Source organism: Halichoerus grypus, chromosome X (genome assembly GCF_964656455.1).
Source record: "Halichoerus grypus chromosome X, mHalGry1.hap1.1, whole genome shotgun sequence".
In the NCBI taxonomy this organism is placed as follows: domain Eukaryota; kingdom Metazoa; phylum Chordata; class Mammalia; order Carnivora; family Phocidae; genus Halichoerus; species Halichoerus grypus.
Window position 1 is genome coordinate 5,361,265 of NC_135727.1, and position 22,395 is coordinate 5,383,659.

The 22,395-nt window shown below is 52.2% G+C and overlaps 2 protein-coding genes across 3 annotated transcripts in view; both read right to left on the reverse strand.

The window, feature by feature from the left end:
- Positions 1-459: 459 nt before the first annotated feature.
- Positions 460-2,910, reverse strand: HSFX2 (heat shock transcription factor family, X-linked 2). The gene is given in 3 exon segments (XM_078064840.1): positions 460-1,173; positions 2,318-2,343; positions 2,346-2,910. Coding segments are annotated over 3 exon segments (792 nt in total). The 3' UTR covers positions 460-972.
- Positions 2,911-4,364: 1,454 nt separating this feature from the next.
- The window catches only part of TMEM185A (transmembrane protein 185A), a 34,171-nt gene continuing 16,140 nt past the window's right edge, over positions 4,365-22,395 (reverse strand). For both annotated transcript variants that reach the window (XM_036080418.2, XM_078065165.1), the window contains 6 exons: positions 18,392-18,568; positions 16,108-16,315; positions 10,921-11,004; positions 7,712-7,888; positions 7,086-7,209; positions 4,365-5,968 (listed from right to left, as the gene is read on the reverse strand). In XM_036080418.2, coding sequence (XP_035936311.1) covers positions 5,724-5,968; positions 7,086-7,209; positions 7,712-7,888; positions 10,921-11,004; positions 16,108-16,315; positions 18,392-18,568 — 1,015 coding nt within the window. In that variant the 3' untranslated portion in view covers positions 4,365-5,723. The remainder of the gene's footprint in view (positions 5,969-7,085; positions 7,210-7,711; positions 7,889-10,920; positions 11,005-16,107; positions 16,316-18,391; positions 18,569-22,395) is intronic.

The window sequence follows — 22,395 nt, forward strand, 5'->3', positions numbered from 1 at the left end:
CGGTCAGGGCCCCTTTTAGCCCTCTTACAAGGTGAGCCTGGACCTCTTCTTGTGGGTAAAGTGAAGGTCCTGTCACACAAGGACTCCAGCACGACAGGGAAACGTGCCTGCATGACCGGGAAAACATCGCCATCATGCTCGCCAGGCCACCGATGCTCGGTTCTGGTACCCGTCAAGCGCCATATAGAGCCTTGTTAACGATGGGATGCGGAACCTCCGAGGGGCCCAACCGGAGGTCTCCTGGGCCCCTGCGTTCTGCCGGGAGGGGCGTTGTGCTTCACTCTTCACCACGCCGGCAGAAAGCGAGCGGAGGGCTAGCTGCTGAGAAAGAGACATCGCGGAGGCCACGAGCACCGGGGGTCATCGCGGAGGCCCCGAGCTCCGGGGGTCATCGTGGAGGCCACGAGCTCCGGGGGTCATCGCCGAGGCCACGAGCACTGGGGGTCATCAGAAAAGGGCTCCCTTTCTGAAACGTTTTATTGGCCTGCCTGTTACCCGACAACAAAACTGCCCCTAGCTGCTGTAGTGTGCACAGTGGGGGTACTCGGGGGACCCATCGGTAGGTGGCAGGTATTCGGGGGAACAGCGGCAGTCCGGACAGCAGTGGAAGGGGTCTGGGGGATGAGGAATCACAGTCCCGGGGGCGGCAGGTGCAGCAGCCACGCCGGGTGCCCAGGGGTGGCACACGGGCAGCAGCCCAGCCCTGGGGAGCTGCGTGGTGGGCTCGGGGAGCAGCACGGGGGGCCCGGCGGCCAGGCCCAGCAGCAGCCCGAAAGGGTGCATCTGCGCGGAAGGCAGGGGAGACAGACCCAGGGGAACGCCGCAGACTCGGCCACGTCAGCCACGAGGGTGACGGGCGCCTGGGCACCCTGGGGCCGACTCTCAGGGTGGGCCTGGCCGCCGCCCCGAGCGTGGCTGGAGGAGCCGACTGGCTCCTGCCCCGGGCAGTGGGGCTGCCCCGCTGTCGGCTGCTCAGCAGCTCCCGCTGGTCCCCAGCAGAGAACAGGACTCCCTCTGGTCGCGGGCTGGCTCTAGGTGCTGCCGGGGGGACGCTGGGGCTTCGGGCTTGCTCTCCATCTGCCTTGACGCGGATTTAACGCCCACTCTCCTCTTCATCCTCACCAGCAGGTGCGGGCAGTCTCTCTGAAAGAAGGGGCTCCTGTAGAACTGTAACTGGGGTGCAAACTGTAAAGAGGAAAAGAAAGTCCCCATCACAACAGAGTTGATGGCAAGCGGCAACCACGATCGAGGCCCCTCCGCGGCCTCATCCAGCGGTCGGCCCCGAGGCCTCTTGCGAGAAGGTCACAGTCCCAACAGGAAGCTGCGCGCTGGCTTCTGCACCCTCAACGCTCGCTCGCTGAGGACTCCCACGTCACCCATGGGCAAGGACTACAAGTGGCCGGCGGGGGTCAGCGTCCGAGTCCGAAGAAGGGGGGCGTGGAGTTTGCAGACGGGGCAGGAGATGCGGTGGCTTTCGGAGCCCACGTTGGCTGGCCGCAGAATCGCGCACCCCCCCCCACTGCCCCCCCCACCCCCGGGGTGGGAGTCCCTGGCTCTGGGCCTCCAGGGGCCCGCTGAGCTGGGGAAGCACGCCCCTTCCTTCAACCCTCGACAGGCTTCCCAAAGCGCTTTGGGGCTAGCATGGCCCCCAGATGACCAGGGGACACCGCTGGTTCACCAAAAGGGGCCCGCCTTCCCGCCTCCGGGGACGGCTTAGAGCCGCGGGGTCACGCGTGCACACACACAGCCGCTGCTGACGCGGGGTTCCCGCCCCCAGCGGCAGGGCAGGAGGATCCCCTGTTCCCCGGGCTTTCCGGGGCTGGGCTGCACAGGCAGCCCTCCGCTGGGGGTGGACGGAACGATGCCTTCTCTTACATGTGCTGTGAAGCGATGACCGCGGCAAGTTTAGCTGATGCCCAGCATCTCACAGAGATACCCCACCAGAAGCAGCAAAGACAAAGAAATAGGAAAGGGGGGGCAGAAGAAAGGAAGGAAAAAAGGAAAAGACCCTTTCTTCCTTGTGAGGAGAACTCTTAGGACCCATTCTCTTAGCCATTCCCCGTGCGCCTTCCCCGCCCCCCGCCCCCAGTGTCAGCTCCGGTCAGCATGGGCTACAGCGCAGGTGTCCTTGAAGGAAGCACCCCGACACACAGCACTCTCCCCACGTTCAGTCTCAGTCGCTGTCACCAGCGCCCAGAGGCGGACACGGGCGCCCGACTCCCAAGAGGCGGTCCTGGGGGCTCCCGCCCACCCGACCGCAGCACCCCAGAGCCTGGCAGCCCATGCCCCCCGCAGGGGCGGGGGCGTCCGCCGTTACCTTGCTCAGGACGTGGACGGGTGCCCCTCCGGTGAGAAGTGGGGAAGGCTCACGGATGTGTGAACGTCCTGGCGCAGTTTGCTGAATCCATAGAGGTTGAGCTGGCGGACGAAACTCTTCATACAGCCCGTTTCAGACACTTTGTTGGGGCCATCCCTCTCCAAGATCTCCTTCTGAGACAGCTTCCCGTTGATGCCTATACAAGTGCCATCGCTGTCCCACCAAATGGATGCAAACTGGTCGCTGTTGACGATTTTCCACAGCTTCTTGGGGAAGGGCAGGCAGAGGAGATGGCCTGCCCCCACGGGCAGGGCGTCCCGGGTGGTGCGTGGCCTTTTGAACAGAGGCTCTTGGGGCAAGGCTCGGAAAGCGTTTTCCTCGGGCAGCAGCCTGAAGCCAGGGTCCCCAGCTGACACCGGCTGGGCCAGCGTGGCGGCAGGGGCGGCTAGAGGAGTGCCGCTCTCCGAGCCCAGGGCGGGAGCCGCGGCTCCTGCGGGGAAGGGCAGTGGCCCGCGGCCCGGCGCCCGGCCCGGCCGGCGACTATCCTCCTCGCTGGCCATACTCAGCGGCGGCGCATTACTTGGGGGCGACATCACAACACAGCCAGCCGGTGACCTGATAAAGGGCCAGCCACGCGAGTGACCTATCAGCGCGCCAACATTCTGGTCACTCACGGTCCTTCACCGGGACAGCGGACGCTCGCCTGCCGCGTTAAAACAACACGCCAAACATTCGGGGCAAACCCCAAGCCATCTTTGTGTCCTGCATCCCTCTCCCCGGGGGCCCGGCTGACCCACCCTGACGGGCCGCCTAAAGGAGGTCAGAGGTCATTCTCTGAGCCCGTGGGCCTCGAGAGCCCCGAACAAGATGCACGCTTTCAAGCCCGGAGCAAAGGCCCGGGTGAGGGGGCAGACGTGGGGGGCCATCCCCGGTCAAGGGTGCGGGCCATGTGGTCCTTTTAGCATTGTCCCAGCCAGGGCGCTGAGGTCCTCCCCAGAGACCGTCCTAGTTTACCCACGCCCTGGGTCCCCAGAGGCCACGTGGCCGACTGCTGCTTAGGGGACTGCATTAGCCAGGTGTCCCACCGCCCCCTTGCAGAGCGAGGAAGAGGAGGAGGAGCGGGAGGAGGAGGAGTGGGAGGAGGAGTGGGAGGAGGCTTTCTCCTTCCTTGCCTCTCGTCAGCCTGCAGGTGGCCCCCTCCCCAGCCCGCCGCCGCCTCCCAGGCTGACTCCCGGCCCTGCCGGGACAGGCCAGGAGCCGCTGGCCCCACACTGGCTTACTGTCCTTTCCTTGACCGACCACGGCAGGGACACCTGCCCTGGTCGGTGCCCAGGGCTTGAGCTCCGCCATCCTTCTTTGGGCTGTGGGGCTGGGAGCATCAGTAAGAGGCGGCCTTGCAGAGAAGCCTCTCTAGCACATTCTCCCCACGTGCAGGGCCACCTCCCCCAAAGCACCCCCCCCCCCCCCGCCAACTCCATTCTGGGCATGGAACTCGATGATCTTCCAGAGATCCATGAAGCAGAAATGCCTCCAAGCTTGAGGCTATTTTGTCTGAGAGTCTGTGGCCTTTGGCTCCCTGCAGGGCCTCAGTCCACCCCCAGCAGGTACAAACCGTGGGCTGAAACGCCGCCTGCGTTGAGTGCCCGGTAAAATGCAGGCATGGCCAGGGCCGGCCAGACAGAAATCACAGGGTAATTTCTGTAACCGGAAGCCCTACTCAGCCGCTGGTGTCACCGGGCGATGCCCCAGGACCGCTAAAATGCCCATTGCGGGTTTAGACTGGCTTGGGCCTCGAGAATCCTCTCGGAAGGCTCCTAAGCTGTGGCGGTGTTGGCAGGGTGTTCCCCAGCCGCTGGTCGGGTCTCCAGGGTGTCCGTCTTGCCCTCCACACTCTGTACATTCAGGCTGTGCCCGAAGACTCAGTAGAGATGTTCACCCACCCCCAGGCGCCTCGGCCGCCGGTGGCCCGTGGAGGGCGTTTTCATGCCGGCTGAGAGCATTCCAGTGGCCCGGCCGACATCTAAAGTAAGATGCACACAGTACCATGGAAAAGGAGGAACCAGTTTATTGAACAGCTGCAGGGAGCAAAAGTAGTGGATTGCGCTACATCTGTGACACACCAAGCAGGAAAGGCTTTGCCATGCCGGTGTCCCCTCTCCCCCAGACCGCAGGCTCGAGCCCGTGCCAGGTGGTCTCGTGTGTGCTGGACACCAGCTGAGCCTGGTTTGGACATGGCAGCAGCTGCCCACGTGAAACCGTGCCCCCCTTGTCCGAGGTGACAGCATCAGTGCTCCTCGTCCCTCCTGGAACGAACGGCCCTTAGCCCGGAGCGTCCGCTTGCTTCCGCTCTGCCTCGTGCCTCCAGCCGCAGCTCCTGGAGCCCCGGCACTGCTAGTTCAAGGCCCGGGCCCAGCCGGCACGATTCCGGTTGCGGACAGACACGACGCCTCGGACCTTAACAAATCCACCCTTCCAGTGGCTGTTTCTAGTCTCGGCCACTTTGTCCAGTATTTCCGGCTTCAGGTCACGCCCGGCGGTTGTCTGACAGCCGATATTCCCACGGCGCAGGGGAGCCCCGAGCGTTCCTTGCTTTCTGTGGCTTTCTGGCCGTGGCAGCCACGGTGTGTGTGGAGGATTCCAAGGGGGACATGGTGATGTCCCATGAAGGCGTGACACCCCCCGGGCACGAAAGGCGTGCCAGCAGCATCTACTTCTGCGACAGAACACGTACGTCTCCGATACAGGCTCGTAAAAAAATACTTTAACAGAGTATACTGTACAGAACTAGGACTGGACACGGTATATTACAAGGCTAAAAGGTCCGTATAAATACTGTACAGGCACGGAGGCCCTCCGCTGGAAGGGGCTCGCCGGGGGGCCGGGAACACCCGCCGTCAGCTCCGCCAGCTCTGCCCGCACGGACGCGGCGCCGGGCTGCAGCTCCACCTGCTGCTCACTACGCCCCGACGGCGGCCTCGAAGCTACGTGCTGGGGCCAGCCTGGCTTCAGGTGACGTTTCCGAAGAGCACTTCCGATGGGAGTCGTGGCACTGTGAAACCAGTTCCTTCTCTGGCCTGATCAGCCATCCCTACCAGAGCCCAGCCAGCTCCCGAGGCAGCCGCCCGGAGGAGGGGATCGCCCTCTCCTGGTCGCGCACGCTCCCTCCATCACGCCCACAGCCGCTGACGCCCACCCCCCAGCCCACACTGCGCGTGCCCGTCCCCGCCACGTGTGCGTCCGTCACGGTGAGTCACTGGTAGGCATTGAGTGCAAACAAGGCATGAGATGGAAGTCCCCGGAGCCCCGGCTCCAGCTCCAGTTCCGGGCGGGGTAAACAAAGAGGCAGAGGAGGCTAGAAGACAGCGTGCGTCCTGGTCCGCTTGCGCTCCGTTCCAGGGAGTGGCGTCTAATCTGGCATTTCAATATTTAATTTGGGAGGCGGGAGGACGTATTTACCAGGGCTCTGGGTGATAACCACCCTGGTCTTCTTCCGAAACACTGGAGCAATTTTAGGAGGTTCTGGAACTGGGGTTTCTTCCATTTCCTCATTATCTTCATGATGGAGGTCGTAGGAAATGTTTCCATATTCTCTCAAAAACGGGAAGATTTCAAGCAGAAACTGACAGAAATCCTTGCGAATCCCAAACCACCCTGAAAAAGAAGGATGTACTTTTTCAAACCCTGGCCTCCACTGAATCTCCTGTCACTTTACTTTCCCGATCATGAAGTTTTATTCGTACAACGTAATGGTTCACCCTGATGCCTTAGAAATGAAGATCGAGTGAGGCCTGGATACCCACTCAGGGCAAGAAGAAAGGCCTGTGGCTCCCTGGCTCTGCGAGTGGGCTTCCCAGACTGGCAGCGACCACAGGGCGCGCTGCGACCTCGCCAGAGATCAGGCAGTGGCTGGGGTGGAGGTGTCGCCGGCACAGGCCTCCAGCGGATAGGACTGCGCTAGCACGTCTCCGACGGGTACCTGCGCTGTCAAGGCTACGTCACCGTCCTCTCGTCTTCCCCACCTGGGATGTGCTGACACAGGCCAAAGAATGTCAAGCATGTCAACCAAAAAAGGGACTTCTGTCAGCATCTGGCAGCCACGCTGGTCCAGGCCAGCAGGCAGCCTGAGCTCCCGGGGCCCCCTCAACGCTGCTTCTCTGAGGCCTGCTCTTGCTGTCTGTACCACGGGACCGGCAGCTCGGTGCTGGCTCTCCCAGGGCACACCCCCACCCCCCCCGCCCCGCCCCCTGGCTTCCAGAATGGCACGCTCCGGCGCTCCCTGCGCAGAGGCTTACAGTCTAGTAAGGAAGGGACCGTTGTCAAAGATCGCTTCAAAACCGAAATGTGCCATCGTGCAGGTGGGCAGGAGAGAGGGCAAGCAGGTCACCACTGACAAGCCACAGTGATGTCAGCAATGTCGCTGGGGAGAGCCAGAGGACACAGAACCTAAGAGCACTCCCAGGGTTTGGTGGGTGACATGGATTTTGACCTAATCCTTGGGAGCCTCTGGGAAGCAGGGCTGAGAGGCTACCTAGCACGCTCAGCCCTACCTCAGATGGCAGAGTGCGCCATTAGGGAGGTCATGGAGAGCAAGGGTGACAGCACACCCTTCCCTTGGAAGGTTCCAGGTCTTCCTCGGGCGACCTCCTTAACTGGGACCCTCAGGCTCATCCTTTCATAGAGTGGGGCCACACACACTCACGCACACACACACACACACACACACACACACACACACAGGTCAAGGGCTTCTGAAGTGCTGAGTACGTACAGTGGTTTCCTCCCTTCTGTCCAAATGTGGTTGCCATCAGAGTGATCAAGGAAAGCCAAAGAGGGACAAATATCGGGATACAAGAGAATGCGTTGTGGCCGTCCAGTTTGTGAACCAACAGGATCTGAGGAAAGAGAAATAGTTGAGGTTCTATTGATAAAGCATCTGAGGATGGACAATGGCTGAGGTCAGTCCACCCTTCCCTTGTCAGGTCTCGTAAGGGGGAAGGTCGGCTCCACGGGAGACTGGAGAAACCCTCTATTCTGGGGGGAAGCGCAAGGTAAACTCTCATATCCCTCTTTAGGACGAAGGAAAATCTGTCCACTTGGGAAGTTTCCACCACCAGGCTTGTTATGGGAAGCTCCTGCTGGTGTTCGTTCTAAAGCGTCAACAGTGCCCAGTCTCTAATTCTGCACCAACTCCCTCTTCCTAGATGTAGACACATCAACACACACTGGTGCATCATGGCTACAGAGACTCACTGCTCGCCCCCTTCCCCAAAAGAAAGGATGCTCTAATTCTACCATCATCCTCTCCAACCCTCCATCCTCTGCGGTGCTTTCGGAGGGCCGTCACAGGGAAGGGTGGGATTCAGGGCCTGAAGAGTTCTGCTGTCGAAAGCTTACCTCAAAAGTAAGGAGAGGCACGACGATGGTCATCCAGCTCAGTGCCATTGTTATGTGTGTCCTTCGCTGTTCTGCAATCACATCCATGGAACGCAGGAACAGGACAGACCACACGATGTAATAGAGGACCACCAGGCACAGAAAGGACATGAGAATCCACAGAGGGACACACACGACCTGAGGGAAGGAGAGAAAGAAGTCGGTAGGGTCTGTGCCCAGCACCTGAAGGCGGGCCTAGCCACGCCCTAGGCGGACGGCCGCAGTGAGGACGGCCCAGCTCGGGGCGCTGAGGACGGCCTGGGGCCGCCGCCGCTCCGGGCCACGCTCCGCCACGGGCCGCGCTCGGGGTGGAGGGCCCGGCAGCTGCCCTTCTAAGACAGGACCTCACGCGGCCCGCACCTGGCTCTGCCCCGAGGGAAACAGGGCGGCCTGCGCCCCCCTGCACACTTGCCCCACCTTACCCTGACAGCCCCCCACCCCCGGTTCACGGCTGTTTGCCCGCCCGGCCCGAGGCTGCCCTCCGCTCACACGCGCAGGACGCCGAGAGGGCTCTGCAGCCCGGTCCCTGCCACCTCGCCCAGGCGGCTTCCACGCCTGCGGCTGCCGCACCACAACTTGCTTCACCCCCACACGAGCGCACAGGAGCCCCCGGGGCCTCCCCAGGCTCCCCTGTGTGGTCTTCCTCCCTCCTGCACTGGCCCTTGGATCCGTCTGGCATCCCTCTGTCTCGCTATCAAACAGTAAATCGACTGTTTTCCCTTGGTGGACAGGTCTATGACTTTTCACACACACATGTGCAGAGCTGTGTACCCCAGGCAGGACACAGGACAGCTGCTTCACCCCACGGGACTCCCTCGTGCGGTCCTTCACGGTGTCATACCCTCACCCCACCCCCAATGCCTGGCACCCACTGACCCATTCCCTCTCGCTACGCTTCGGTTGTTTCAAGAGCATCCCACGGCACCGCTGTCTGCGGCTGCCTTCTTCCCTCAAGCCAGTGTCTGTGAGGCTCCCCCCTCGCTTGCTGCGGGTGATGACAGGCTATTTCTTTTTATTGCCAAGTGGCGTTCCAGAGGGTGGATGCGCCACTGCCCGTGCGTCCAGCACCCGTGGAAGGAAACTGCGGTGCTTTCCCACATTTGGCTGTCCCGAATAAAGCTGCTACCAACACTCAGGCACGGGTTTTTGTCCGGCCCTACAGCGCCATTCCTCTAGGGGACATACCCCGGATTGGCCCTGCTAAATCGTATGTCAACTCCCGTGTTTAACTTGCCATGAAACGGCCCAACTGTTTGTCAGAGCGCCTCTACAACTCGGCATCCCCACCAGCGATGTGCAAGTGTCCCCGTCCCTCCCCACCCTCCCCTGCGCTCCGTTTCGTGTTTTAGCTCTGCCTTCTGTGAGTGTATCCTGGGATCTCATCCTGACCTTGATTTGCCCTTTCCTACTGGGTAATGATGTCCTGTCCTTGTGCTTATTTGCCATATGTATATCCTCTTTGTGAATTGTCTTTTCAAGTCTTCTGTCAATCTTAAAATTAGGTTGTTTTTTGAGTTTTGAAAGTTAAGATGTTTTGGATCCAAGTCCTCGTTTGGACACGTGTTTTGCGAATATTTTCTTTTACTCTGTGGCCTGTCTTTTCATTCATTTCATTTCAGTTCTGAGCTGCTCTTATGGACCTTGTTGTTAGTGCCACTTATAGGGACTCCTGATCTAACCCCAGGTTCCCAAAGATTTTCTCCTATGCTTTCTTCAGACAGTTCTTCGGTTTTCCATTTTGTTTTTAGAACTATGACTTGAGTTGGTGTGTGATTTTTAATCCTCTCAAGTAGCCTGGAGTTCCTGATGGTAGGTTTTGCTGTACAATCTATGGAGGGTCTCTTCCCAGGGCCCCTCCTCATTTAGCAGCACTCACTTAGCCACGCTCCCCCCCCCCCCCCCGGGATCACAGCGATCATAGCAGCTTCCCTCGGTCTCTCCTGATCACTGTGAGAAGCATGCCATCAGACTGTTCCATCTGCTGACTGGGGCTGGAAAAACCTCTCCGCTCACCTACAAAAAACATTTATAATTCATCTTTTTTTTTTCTGATTGCACCTTATACTAAAATGTTGGTCTTACTTAGATTTCTTTCCTCTATATCACAACAGAAAATCCTGAACCCAATTACCTTTCTCCAGATATACCACCCTAAAGATGGAGGACAGGTACCCGAACATTTTGTATTATGACTGTTTTATCAAAGACTTTGGGCAGAGATGATGAGTTCTGCCTTTATTCATTATGGAGGTGACTATGTTCCCTTATTTTCTTCCCTGTCACCAAATGAATATTTTCTCTTTTTGCTATACTTGGTACTTTTTTTTTTTTTTTAAGGTAAACCATGTTCATAACAGAAAATGTCTTATGTGCAAAAGGACACATCAAGCAGCAGTGGGAGTGGGGACCCAAAACCCCAGCACGACCTCACCTCCCAGAGGCCATGTGCCTCCTCTCTGTCGGTTCTCACCTGCCTTCTAGGCATTCATAGCAGGAAGTCCAAGTCCTACTGGCTTATCTGTAGCTTGCCATGAATATATAATGACATGTGTACGTACCTATATCCACCCCCCTTCCCATCCCCTTCTATCCATCTACGCAATTTCAACCAAACACCCAGGAACTGAAGCCACAGGTTCTGAGCAGGAGTGTACAGTGGCACAACTTTTTTGAAAAGCAAGTTGGGAGTGCAGTCTGTCTTCCAAAATCTCAAGTTCCCACCCTCTGGCCCAGTAATACTGTCTCTGGAGTCCTTCCTAAGAAAATAATGAAAAAATCAGGCAAAGATTTTTAGGCACAAAAATATATGTTACATCATGATTTATAATCACACTGGTATCAACTTCAATATTCGGAAGGGGATGTTTGGTAAATGCATTTGAAGAATATTGCATCAATTAAACTTTAAAAATTATGTTTATAAAGACCTTTTATTGCCAGGGGAAAATGCTCATGATGCGTTAGGATGAGAGCGCAGCTGCCTTCCCAAAGCGGTAACATCCGGCACAGGAAACCCCGGACACTGGCCATGCTCTCTCCCAGTGGGTTACGGGTCATTATCATTCAATTACCTAAGCTGTCTGTCTTTTCCAAGTTTTCTACAATGAACACAAATTACTTTTATAATTAAAAAAAGAAAAGTTTATTTAAGGATTTAAAAAGTTACATACAAGCCAGGGCCAGTGGATGATCTTGTCCAGTCTTAAGGCAATGAATATAAACTGCAGGATGTTGACAGAACACAGTATTTCTAACTAAAAATGAAGAGAAGAATCAGTTAAGCAAAGTAAAAGTTGTATTGAATACTGCAATTATTTGGTTAACAAACTAAAAGGCAATGCAAATTATAATACGGGAAAAGTTTGATGAAGTTATACTGGGACCTCCTGATTTTCTGCACCGGGGAGCGAAGCAACGCGGCGACAGCAAGAAACCTGCCCGCCGGTCTCCTGCCTCGGCCCCTCTGCTTAGCGGCTGCCTGCCCTTTATGCTCTACCAAACAATAGCCTTGTTTCTGGGCTCGCTGGGTAGAGGCAATCCGTGGCAGACAGCGCAAGCGTCCTTCCTGCCCCTACCCGTAACATACCTGCACTTCTTTCTTGTACCCAGGACTCAGCTCCCCACCCCTTCCTTTCTGGCTCCTCGAGGACCTTGTCACATCAAGACATCAATTACGGATTCTCTATTGCATCGTTAACCTCTCCTGTTCCACTGATCCCTCCCAGAAGCACAGACACAAGTTCAACTCATTCCCATTAAACACAAAAGAGCCCCAAGACCAAATGAGCCCCTCCCTCCCTGGAGCCAGCATCCGCTCCCAGCCCTAGCACTTTGTTACCATCCAGCTCAGTGAGACAGCGTGGACGCTCCAGCCCGTGGCCTCCCCATTCCAAGCTCCCAGCACTGCGATCCGGCCTCCAGCCCCGACCACTGGCAACTGCTCCGTCAAGGTCGTCAGTAACCTCTACGGCATCAGACCACCTGTGTCAGATCATCCTACGGGGCATCTGTGTGGCATCTCTTTCCAGGAGCCCGGCGCAGTCTCGCCCTCCTCCTGGTGCTCTTGCAGCTCCTTTTCAGTCTCCTCCTCTCCTTGAACCCTGATGCCCCCCAGAGCCTTCAACTTGGTCTTCTGTCCGCACTGGAGAGACACGGACACGAACACACAGGCTTCCCCTCGCTCGCCCTGCTGTCTACCCAGCCCCAGCTTGGGTGGCCTCCTGCTGGCTGTTCCACCCGGCTCTGTCTCTGATTCAGCCTTCCTGCTGTGGCCCAGACCCAGCTCTCCCAGAGGTGCCTCAGCCAGAGCCAGTCCTAGACTGAGTCCATTAGCCCCTCACACCTTCACCCCGTCCCCCCTCCCTTGCTGTAAGGCACCGCGGCGGCCCAGCGACCCAAGGACCCAAGCCACACCACCAGCAAGCACCATCTCCTCCTTTCCCACTCCTGCATGCTCCGTCACCACGCCCTGTCCTCTCCACCAGCCCGACGACTACTGCCTCATCAGGCCTTTCTCTCTTCACCAGCCACCCCCCCCCAATGCCTCCAACAGCCCCCTGACTAGCCTCCCAGCCTCTAGTCTGGAAGGCTCTCTGCTCCCAAATACCCGCCAGGCCGTCTTCCTTCTGGCGGCAGCACTCGCTACTCTTCCGTGGCTTGCCACTGCCTACAAAATGAAAATCACAGGAAGCCGTCTGATCTGGCCCAGAGCTTCCCCAGAGTTCTCGTTCACAGGGCATTTTGTGAGGGAGCAATTCTTTCCGAGGCCTCTGGGCTGAAAGAAATCCTTAACAGTTCCACTGGGTTAAGTAATTAGATCTAAACTTAGTATTCCTGTCCTAAGTAGCCATCAAAAAAGAAATAATAACTCCCATAAATCAAAAGAAAAATATGATTTTTACTTCACTCCTAAATAACCACGACTAATTCCCATGAGGTCGTGCGTGCCTGTTGGGCGCCGCACCCGCCATCCTCATTAGCTGTTCTCCACACAGAGTTCTGCACAGCACGACCTTCTCCTCGCGGCAACTGCCAACAACCCAGCTTCTTCTCCAATATCATCAAAACTAATGTAGGGTGACCTAATAATAAAACTGTAAACTACTTGGAGGTATCCCCACAGCTGGTGGGTATCATCGCTTTTCCCTCAAAAATGTCCACTATCCCATGGTGCCCTGGGAGTTCACTATGGCGGCCTGCGGCAGAGCTCAGCACATGCCTGAGGACTGAGGATCTGGCCCCTACGTGGCCCAGTTTCTCTCTACAGCCTTCCTTTCCCCCAACTCCCACCACTCTCTTTCCACTTCATGCTCCAGGCAATTTTTTTTTTTATTGTGGTAAAATACACACAACAGAAAACTTCCCGTCTTAACCATCTTTAGCTGTATAGCTCAGCAGCGGCACTAAGTACATTCACACTGTTGTGCGACTGTCACCAACATCCATCTCTAGAAGTCTTTGCATCTTGCAAAACCATGCTTCAGTCACATTGCAGTCACCAGAGTTCACTCAGCATGACAGATTTTTCTCCTGCCTCTACGCCTTTGTATGTGTGAGTCCCTCTGTCTGGAAAATATCATCCCCTACCCCACCTGCACAGGGCGCCCTGGCAAACCCCACTCTTCCTTCATGTCTCTGTGCAAGCCTATCCCCAGGCACCCCTAGCAAACGTAGTATTCTTCCTCCTGGGACACAAGCGCCAAGAGGGAGCTCGACTCCGGACATGGCGCTTCTTCCCCTAGGTAGGAACACCCAGTGTGACTACATGAACGACTTAGTTTTTGTAATTCCACATTAGGAAAATATGGGTTCATGCCCAATGTAATCCTGGCCCTTGTATATACTTTTACTTTCTAAGAAACAAAGTTCCAAATTTTTACATGTATCTTAAACTTCCTCCTCAGTCCCTATCCAGCTACATTTAGATGGCTCTCTCGGTGCTTTTCGACCTGGGCGCCACGGCCCCTGCCCTAGGAAGAGGCTAGGAACGGTGCAGGGGTGCCCCTGGGCCTCTCACACACTTATGGGGAGAGCCCCTCCAGCAGCATTTAGTGGGCGGAGGTCAGGCAGAGGCGTCCTGCAATGCGTAAGACGGTCCTGCTCGACAAAACATTTCCTATCCAGAAGGCCACCGGCACATGTCCCTCCCCCACCAAGAAATGTTGAGCCAAATAGGGACTCCTGGAATGTGTGAGCTCAGTGACTCTGTTTTATGTAAGCCTTTGCCAATGGTTTCTGAAGCCTGGTTTGGCTCCGCCCGCACAGGTAGTAGAGAAACCACGCAAGGCAACGGGTGGAAATGGTGCCTTGACCAGCACAGAGATACGGAGTCAGGCGACGCTGGAAAAGGAGTCCGGAGCTGGCATCAAAACCTGAGTCCGACCACGTGAATTCAGGAGGCGACAGCATGGAAGTGGCAGTGGAGACAGGAAGTAAGCAAGATCATCCGCAGTGTGGCTCACAAGTACGCGCAGTGTGGCTCACAAGTACGCACAGTGAGGACAGAAAATGCCCAAGCCTAGAATCCTAAGCAGCAACAAAGGAGCCAAAGCAGAGGGGGCCAGTCTAGTCAAAGGCCCAGGAGTGTCAGGAGCCACAGCGTGCCTGGTGGCCAGAAAAAAAGGACTGGAAGGGCCCACTGGATCTGGCCAGTGTCCTGGGAGTGGGGGAGCTGAGCGGGGAGCCAGAGGTCAGAAGGGCTCTGCTGGAGGGAGCCTTTCTGTGAACGAAGAGAAAGGCACAAGAGCCAGACAGAGGACTGAGAAGCTTTTGCTGCTGTCGTTTTGCTTTCTCTTTCAGATGCGAGAGCCCAGTGTTACCAGACAGAGCGTGGATGGACGTAGGAGCAAATGCCCGGAGGAACCGGAAGGGGTGAGGGTCTGCCTGCAGCGGGGAGGAGCACCATGCAGAGGCCTGACAGGTACCAGGTTGCCCGGGGGCGAGGAGGGTCTCTGCGCTTCCCAACCTTGCTCTCAGGACTGTCACCCAAGGAATCTTTCAGACATCTTTTTCCGAACTGTGCTCCCTCAAGAAGTGTTCGTCCCCCTGGAAAGCAGCCAGAGGGGCCTTGCAGACAAGTGGCCGGGTTGAGGAAGGTGGGGGGGGGAGGTGGGCCCTCAGATGGCCCTCCCTCCATGGTCGCTGCTGCGGGACTGGCCACGCCCCCCTGTGCCCTTGCCCTCTCCCCGGTGGAGACTAAGCGTCCTGGTGCTCAGGGCTCAGGGTCCTGTTCCATTGGGTTCCCACAGAGCCTTGCTCCCTCACCAGCCCTCTCTATGGGAGCCTTCCAGCCCCACTGCCACTCTCCTTCCTCCGCTTGTTATTCACCCAGCTCAAAGCCAAGCCTCCCTCGCATCCAGTTCTCCCCTCGCCCCATCCGTGTAGGGCTTTGGGCCCTCAGCTTCTGTGCGGTTCGGTGTGCAGGCTCTGGGGTCGGGCTGACTGACATGTGATCCTGGCCCCGGCCCTGCCCCTTAACGAATGGCCAGGAACAAATCCCTTCCCCTGTCGTAAAACAGGGGTGGCCGCTGCATCTACTTCACCAGGACACTACCGCCCGGGAAGAAACCAGCCCGGGGCCCGGCACACGGTAAGTGCTCAAGAAATGTGACCTGCCGTCACCTTCCGTACTGGTACTAGGACTGCTCACGCCGCTTTTTGATTCAGCTGCGTCTCCCCTATGTCGAGGCACAAAGGGCTCGAAGCGAACTGGGGAGCAGATGAAACGCTAGATCACGGGGTCTGCGGTGGCGTGGCGCTCACTCTGAGGTGTCCGTGTGCCCGGGCTACACAGGACCGCTTACTGAAGCGAGCACGAGTCTAGGTATTGCTGTGAAAGGACTGCCTTTCAGTAAAGACCATCCTTGAGACTGTGGGTGGTTGCATCGACTGAGTTAGAAAGCCTGAGGCTTCCTGGAGAGGACGAAATTCTGTTTCCAGACGCCAGCATCAGCTCGGGCTGCATCTTCAGCCTACCAGTCCGCCCTATGAATTTCAGACTGGTCAACCCCACCAGTCCATGAGCCAGATCCTTAAAAGTAATCAATTGCACTCTCTCTCCCCCTCCCTCCCTTCCTTCCTCCCTCCCCCCCCCTTTCCCCACCTCTCCTATTGGCTCTGTTTCTCAGGAGAAGCCTGACCAACACTGGGGACTAGGGAAAGCCATGGAGCTGGACGGAGCCTGCGTTCTAAGTCAAGAAAGAGAACCATGATTATTTCCATCAGCTTTTGTTTCCTTACATACCATAATCCAGAGTTACAGACTAATCTCTTCCTAACAAAGGGCAAGAAATGTACATTACAATAACAGACCAAAAGATTTTACTTTTTAAAACATTCTTGAATATATGAAATCTCACCTCTAGTGACCTGTCATGTCGAAAGCCCCAAACACAAGCTGCAACGGACACCGGGGAGACAAAGAACAGCGGCATGAAGACCAGAAGCCAGAAATGGCTTCCTCTTTCAATCCTGTCACAGACCAGAACTTCAAACATCAACAGGAGCAAGTGGATGCCCACTGCAATTAACATGGCTTTAAACTCCACACACGTTTCTCCTTCTGCTCTAAAAAGAGACATCAGAAGAAGAAGAAGAAAAATACTCAGTTCAGAATCTCCAAAACAGGCAGGCAGTCCAGGTCAAATACCAACTTATGTTGATACTATGAGCGATATTTATAAATCTGACAAAAAGCAAAGGAAGTTAGGTAAAAAGCGAACTTACACTTAATCTTTAATAGGCAATCTTTCAAACGCCAAAGAACTACTACATGACAATAAATGAACATTACAATCAAACCAGACAAAGTTTTAACTGGATAATGACATTCTCAGAAGTGACAGCCAGAGTTATTACTCCCCTGACAGTAAACATAAATGCTTGTGTTCATAACTTTAAATTAAACTACTTCCAAGATTATTCAAGCTGATTGCTTCTACTACTAAAAACGGACAAATATCCCTTAAATCTCATGATCCTCATCTCTCAACAAATTAAAAACCATGTAAATCACATTTCATGCAATACTATAAAAATAACTAGCTTTATGAATAAGTGTGGGTTATATTTCAAGAAAATATAGTAACTATTGTTAGGTGCTATTTTAAAAATGCCGATAAAATTATGAATGTCTTTTTATTTTCCTTTCTATTCCATGAGGATGAATTAACACCTGCAGATGAAAGAGAAGGAAGAGCAGTTAAAACTGTTTTTAAACAAAATCAGGTTAATTAGCTGTTTAAGTACCATGCAGGAACTCATCAGATTAACAACTGAAAAATAATTAGGCTGCTAAACAGGGAAATGCTTAAAAAATGCATTTGGAAGGCCTACAGTGTTTCATTCAAAATACAGATAAACATTTATGATGTATCTTCTTGGTGATAAATACACCTGAGGTTAGGACACAGAGAACATGAAGCCAGTGGTCACCTGTACAGGACCCACCAACATTCCACCGGAGAATGTGAACACCGAATGACCATGCCTGCACACTCACTACATTCAACTACACACACACAGTTCCTTTTCTCGCTCTAAAAATCTTAAATTAAACCAACAGGGCAAAGCTCAAATAGCTTCTCAATATCAATTAGTGGAACCTAAAATGTTTAGTTATTTAACTTTTCATTCTTTGAGTCATAAATATTAGATATCTGAAAATATCTCATAAAAAAGAAAAGCTTTGCCAGCTGAACAGGTAATCTTAAAAAAGAAAAAAGGAAGTCTAAGGACTTTCAAACAGCTACACACACACGTCCCCCATCTGCCAAGGCTCTCTGTAGGACTACTCTAAGGCCCTCAGCTATGCCTGTGGCAATGTATGTGACACATACACATACCTGCCCTTCTCGCACGTGAGCAGCTGCCCACGTGGCACTCCTTCCCTCCCCGTCTTCCTGCTGACGGTTGAGAATAGCCCCTCAAGTGTCCCTTTTCCCTTTCTGAAGTGCCAGCCTCTGAGAGGGAGAAGAGACTCTTTGGGGCCCAGCAGCACTAGGCTGCACACCGGAGCTGAGCCAACTCCAGGAACCTGAAAGAGCTGCAGCAGCCGAGAAGAAAGGCACAGAGGGGTTGAAGGTAAAGCTTACCCCTCTGCCTGGCCCCCAAAGGTTCTGCTCTCCTTCACAGCATCTGGGCCTCATCTTGCCCTGTCTCAGCGACACACTGTTTCCTGGCCAAGCTACCCTCCCAACACACATACTGCTAACGGTCCTAAAACCCCAGGACTAGGAGATTGGGACAAGGGGAACCCCAATTCCAGGACTGAACTGGAGACAGATATATCCCTGATGACCAAAGCCAGGCTTCTGTTTTATAGAACTGCTCCTGCAAACATGATAGTTTTATACTTCCTAGCCCAGCATGATACAACAGTTCGATATTTTGGATGCATTTTCTATTACGTTGGCTTTTGTGGGCTGGCTAGGATCTCAAGCACCCCAAACGACACTGCTTTTATTTAAAAATGCATATCAAACCCCTAATTTTTAAACTACTTAGAAGAGAACTCAGTTTGCCTATATTATAGTTCTTATAAAACCCCAGATAGGCTGAAAAAAATAGTCCTTAGTCAAAAGTGAAAAACAAGATATTGCTCCCTCAGGGTAGAGACCAGTGGGTTTTATAAAGCAGTATTACCGATATTGGGGATTTCGTGCCCAGACTCCAGTTCCAACTGAGGCTCCAACAATAACCATCAACTTCCACAGCCATATTGGAGCAAAGACAGCCCAGTAACTCCACTGAATGATGCCATCCAGACGAAGGGCCAGCAGCACAGAGAACAGCAGGAGACAGGCATAGATGAGGAATTTACTAGGAGAAAAGTAAAATGATTAAAGATGACTCACTTTTACAACTATGTGATACTGAAAGGGAGAGTCATAACAGCAGTATTTTTGAGCACGTGTGAAGAGTCACTAATTCAACAATCATATATTGAAAAGCTCTACGTAGTAGACATACTGTGTTAGGGGATTCTGGAAACATAAAGGAGACTAAAATAAGTTCCCTGCTTTCCAGGGCTTTCTGGTAGGAGGGAGGCCACACAGAAACACAGACTTTTAATACAGCATGGTGTGTGCCAGAATGGTGCGAGGGTAGAGCGTGATGGGAACCCAGAAGAACAAATCTGGATTCTGTCTGGGGGCACTAGGAAGCAGAGAAGTGATGCCCCTGGAGCTGGTTCCAGAAGATATGTGGAAAGCTGCCAGGCAAGAAAGACTGAGATGAGGAAGCATTCCAAGCAGAAGGAACTAGATGTACCAAAACATGGAGACTGAAAAAGGCTGACATGTTTAGGATATGGTCAAGTTTCGTCACTGGCTAATTATTTGATTCTATTTTTAAAAAGATATGGCATTTTTAATCTGCCGTGTTCAGATACAGTAACATTTTAGTACATGTATTATACTTTCTGTGACTGAACAGATTATATACACACACACACACACTCACATTTCACATAAAAGGGACTTCCTGAAGAGGATGTCCTTAAAATATTAATTAGAAATTACACTGTTGAGGACTTCTAGTTCTAGCTTTGATGAAGTAAGAGGAATGGGGCTTTTCTTCCCACCTTAAACAATAAACTGGACAAAATATAGGAGACAAGAGTTTTCAGATACTGGACAACAAAGGCTGTGTCCAGCAAAGGACTGTGATGACAGGAAGGAAAGAAAGAAAGAAAGGAAGGAAGTGAGTTTAATTACTGCTCCAGCTTACTGCCTAGAAGCAGTTCCCAGGACCAGCAAGAAGGTAGTTAACACCCAACCCTATTGACGATTACAAGAAATGTAAACGGTTTACCAGTTAAAAGACAAGGACTGTCAGATTGGATTAAAAAGCAGGACAACTATATGCTGTCTAAAAGAAACCCACTTCATCTGTCTATAAAATCACAGATTAAAACTAAAAGGACAGAAAAAGTTATACCAAGCAAGCACTAACCAAAAGAAACCTGGAGTGACATATTAATATCTGTTTCAGTCTTCTGTTGCTCTAACAAATCACCACAAACTTAGCAGGTTAAAACAATACAACTTTATTATCTCACAGTTATATATGTCAGAAGTCCAGACAAGCTTGGTTAGTTTTGCTGCTCAGATGCTTATAAGGCTGAAATCAAGATGTCAGTTGGCTGGGCTCTTATCAAGGGATTCTGGGAAGAATCTGCTTCCAAGTTCATTCAGGTTGCTGGCAATTTGGTTTCTTGTGGCTGTAGGACTGAGATCCCAGTTTCTTCACTGGCTGTCAGCTCGGGGCTGCCCTTGGATCCTAGAGGGCTCTCTCTGAGGAAGCCTTTACATCTCAAAGCCAGCAGCAGCATACTGAATCTTTCTCACACTTAGACTTCTTCTGACTTCTCCTTCTGCCACATTGCTCCTGCTTCCAGCAAAAGTTCTCTGCTTAAGAGCTCACGTGATTAGACTGGGTCCACCTGGATAATCCAGGATACTATTCCTATCAAGTCCATAACTGTGGTAGGCAGAATTCTAAAGATATTCCCCCAAATTCCTGTCCCCTGGTTATTCAATCAAACACTAATCTAGGCACTACCAAGAAAGGACTTTGTAGATGGAATTAAGGTTACTAATCAGGGGACCTTAAAATAGGGAGATTAACCTAGATTATCCAGGTGAGCCCAATGTAATCATATGAATCCTTAAAAGCAGAAAAAGGAGGCCTACGAGTCAAGAGAGATGTAGCAGAAGCGGAGAGATGGGTTAGAAGGGGAAGTCAGAAAAATTCTAAACATGAGAAGGATTCAACCTGCCTTTGCTGGCTTTGAAAACGGAGGAAGGGAGCCATGAGCCAAGGAATGCAGGCAGATTCTAGAAGTTGAGGATGATTCCTGCTGACAGCCAGCAAGAAAAATGGGGTTCTCACCTCTACAACCGCAAGGAACTAAATTCTGACAACAACCCAAAGGGTCTGGAAGCAGATGAATCCCCAGAGCCCCAGAAAGGAATGCTGCCCACACCTTGATTTGGGCCTTGTGAGACTCTAAGCGGAAAACCCAACTTAGCCCTGGTATACCTGTACTTCTGACCCACAGAAATGTGAGATAATAAGTTCTGTGTAGTTTTAAGACACTAAATCTGTGGTAATTTGTCATGGAAACAATAGAAACTAGTACTATAACCTTAGATACTTCTGCAAAGTCCCCCTTACCATGTAACAGGACAGTAAGAGGTTCCAGGGCTTAGGGCCTGGATATCTTTGGGGGGCTACTCTGCCTGCCACAATATAAGACAAGTATGTTTTTGAAGAAGAAATATTACCAGGAACAAATAGGGGCAGTTCATAATGATAAAGAGGTCAATTTGTTGAAGAGGATCTAACAACTGTACATATTTGTGTACCTAATAACAAAGCTTCACAATATATGTAGAAAATATTAAGGAAAAATGGAAAAATCCATAATTATTATTGAAAATTAACACTTCTCTCTCAATAACTGATAGAACACATAGAAATTACTAAACCTGTATCAACCAACATGACCTAATTGATACTGATAAAGCATTCCTCCTACAACAGCAGAATACAAATTCCTTTCAAATGCACATGGAATATTCACCAAGACAGACTGAAATCTGGGTCATAAAACAAGACTCAACAAATTTAAAAGGATCAAAATCATACAAAGTAAATCTCCATACACAATGAAATTAAACTAAAAATCAACAACATAAAGATATCTGGAAAATTCTCAAAATGCTTGCAAATTAAATAACACTATTCTAAATAATCCATAGGTAAAAGAAAACAAACACAAGGAGAATCTGAAAAATTCCAGACTAAATGAAAGCAGACATACAGCTTACTAAAATTTGTGAGCTCCAGCTAAAGCAATACTTAAGGGAACTTTATAGCATCAAATGTTTTCGTTAGAAAAGATCTAAAGTCAATGATCTAAGATGCCCCTTAAGACACTAGGAAGAGGGGCACCTGAGTGGTTCAGTTGGTTGGGCATCTGCCTTTGGCTCAGGTGCTCAGTGGGGTGTCTGTTTCTCCCTCTCCCTTTGCCCCTCCCCCTACTTTTGCACTCTCTCCAGCTCCCTCTCTCTCAAATAAATAAATAAAATCTTTAAAAAAAAAGAAACTAGGAAGAGAAGGAAATTTTAAAAAGTATGCAGAAGGAAGGAAATGATAAATACAAGTGCAGAAAAAAAAATCAATGAATCTAAAACCTGGTTCTTTGAAAAGATCAAGAAAAATAGTAAACCTATAGCCAGAGTGATCAGAAAAAAATAGTAGACAAAAATCACCAATATCAGAAATGAAAGCAGGGACATTACTACAAATCCTACAAACATTACAGAGATTAGAAGGGGATATTATGAACAACTTTATGCAAGTAAATTTCTTGAAAGAAAGACATTATCAAAGTTCACACAAGAAGAAATACTTTCACATCCCTATATCTATGAAATAAATTAAAATTGTAGTTAAAATCCTTCTCACGAAGAAAATGTCAAGCTCTGAAAAAAAACCTATCAAATACATAAAGAAGAAATAGTACCAACTTTGCACAAATTCTTACAGAAAAAGATGGGAGAGGGATATTTCCCAATTTATTTTATGAGGCCAGCATTACCCTGATACCAAAACCTGATCAAGAAAGAAAACTATAAACC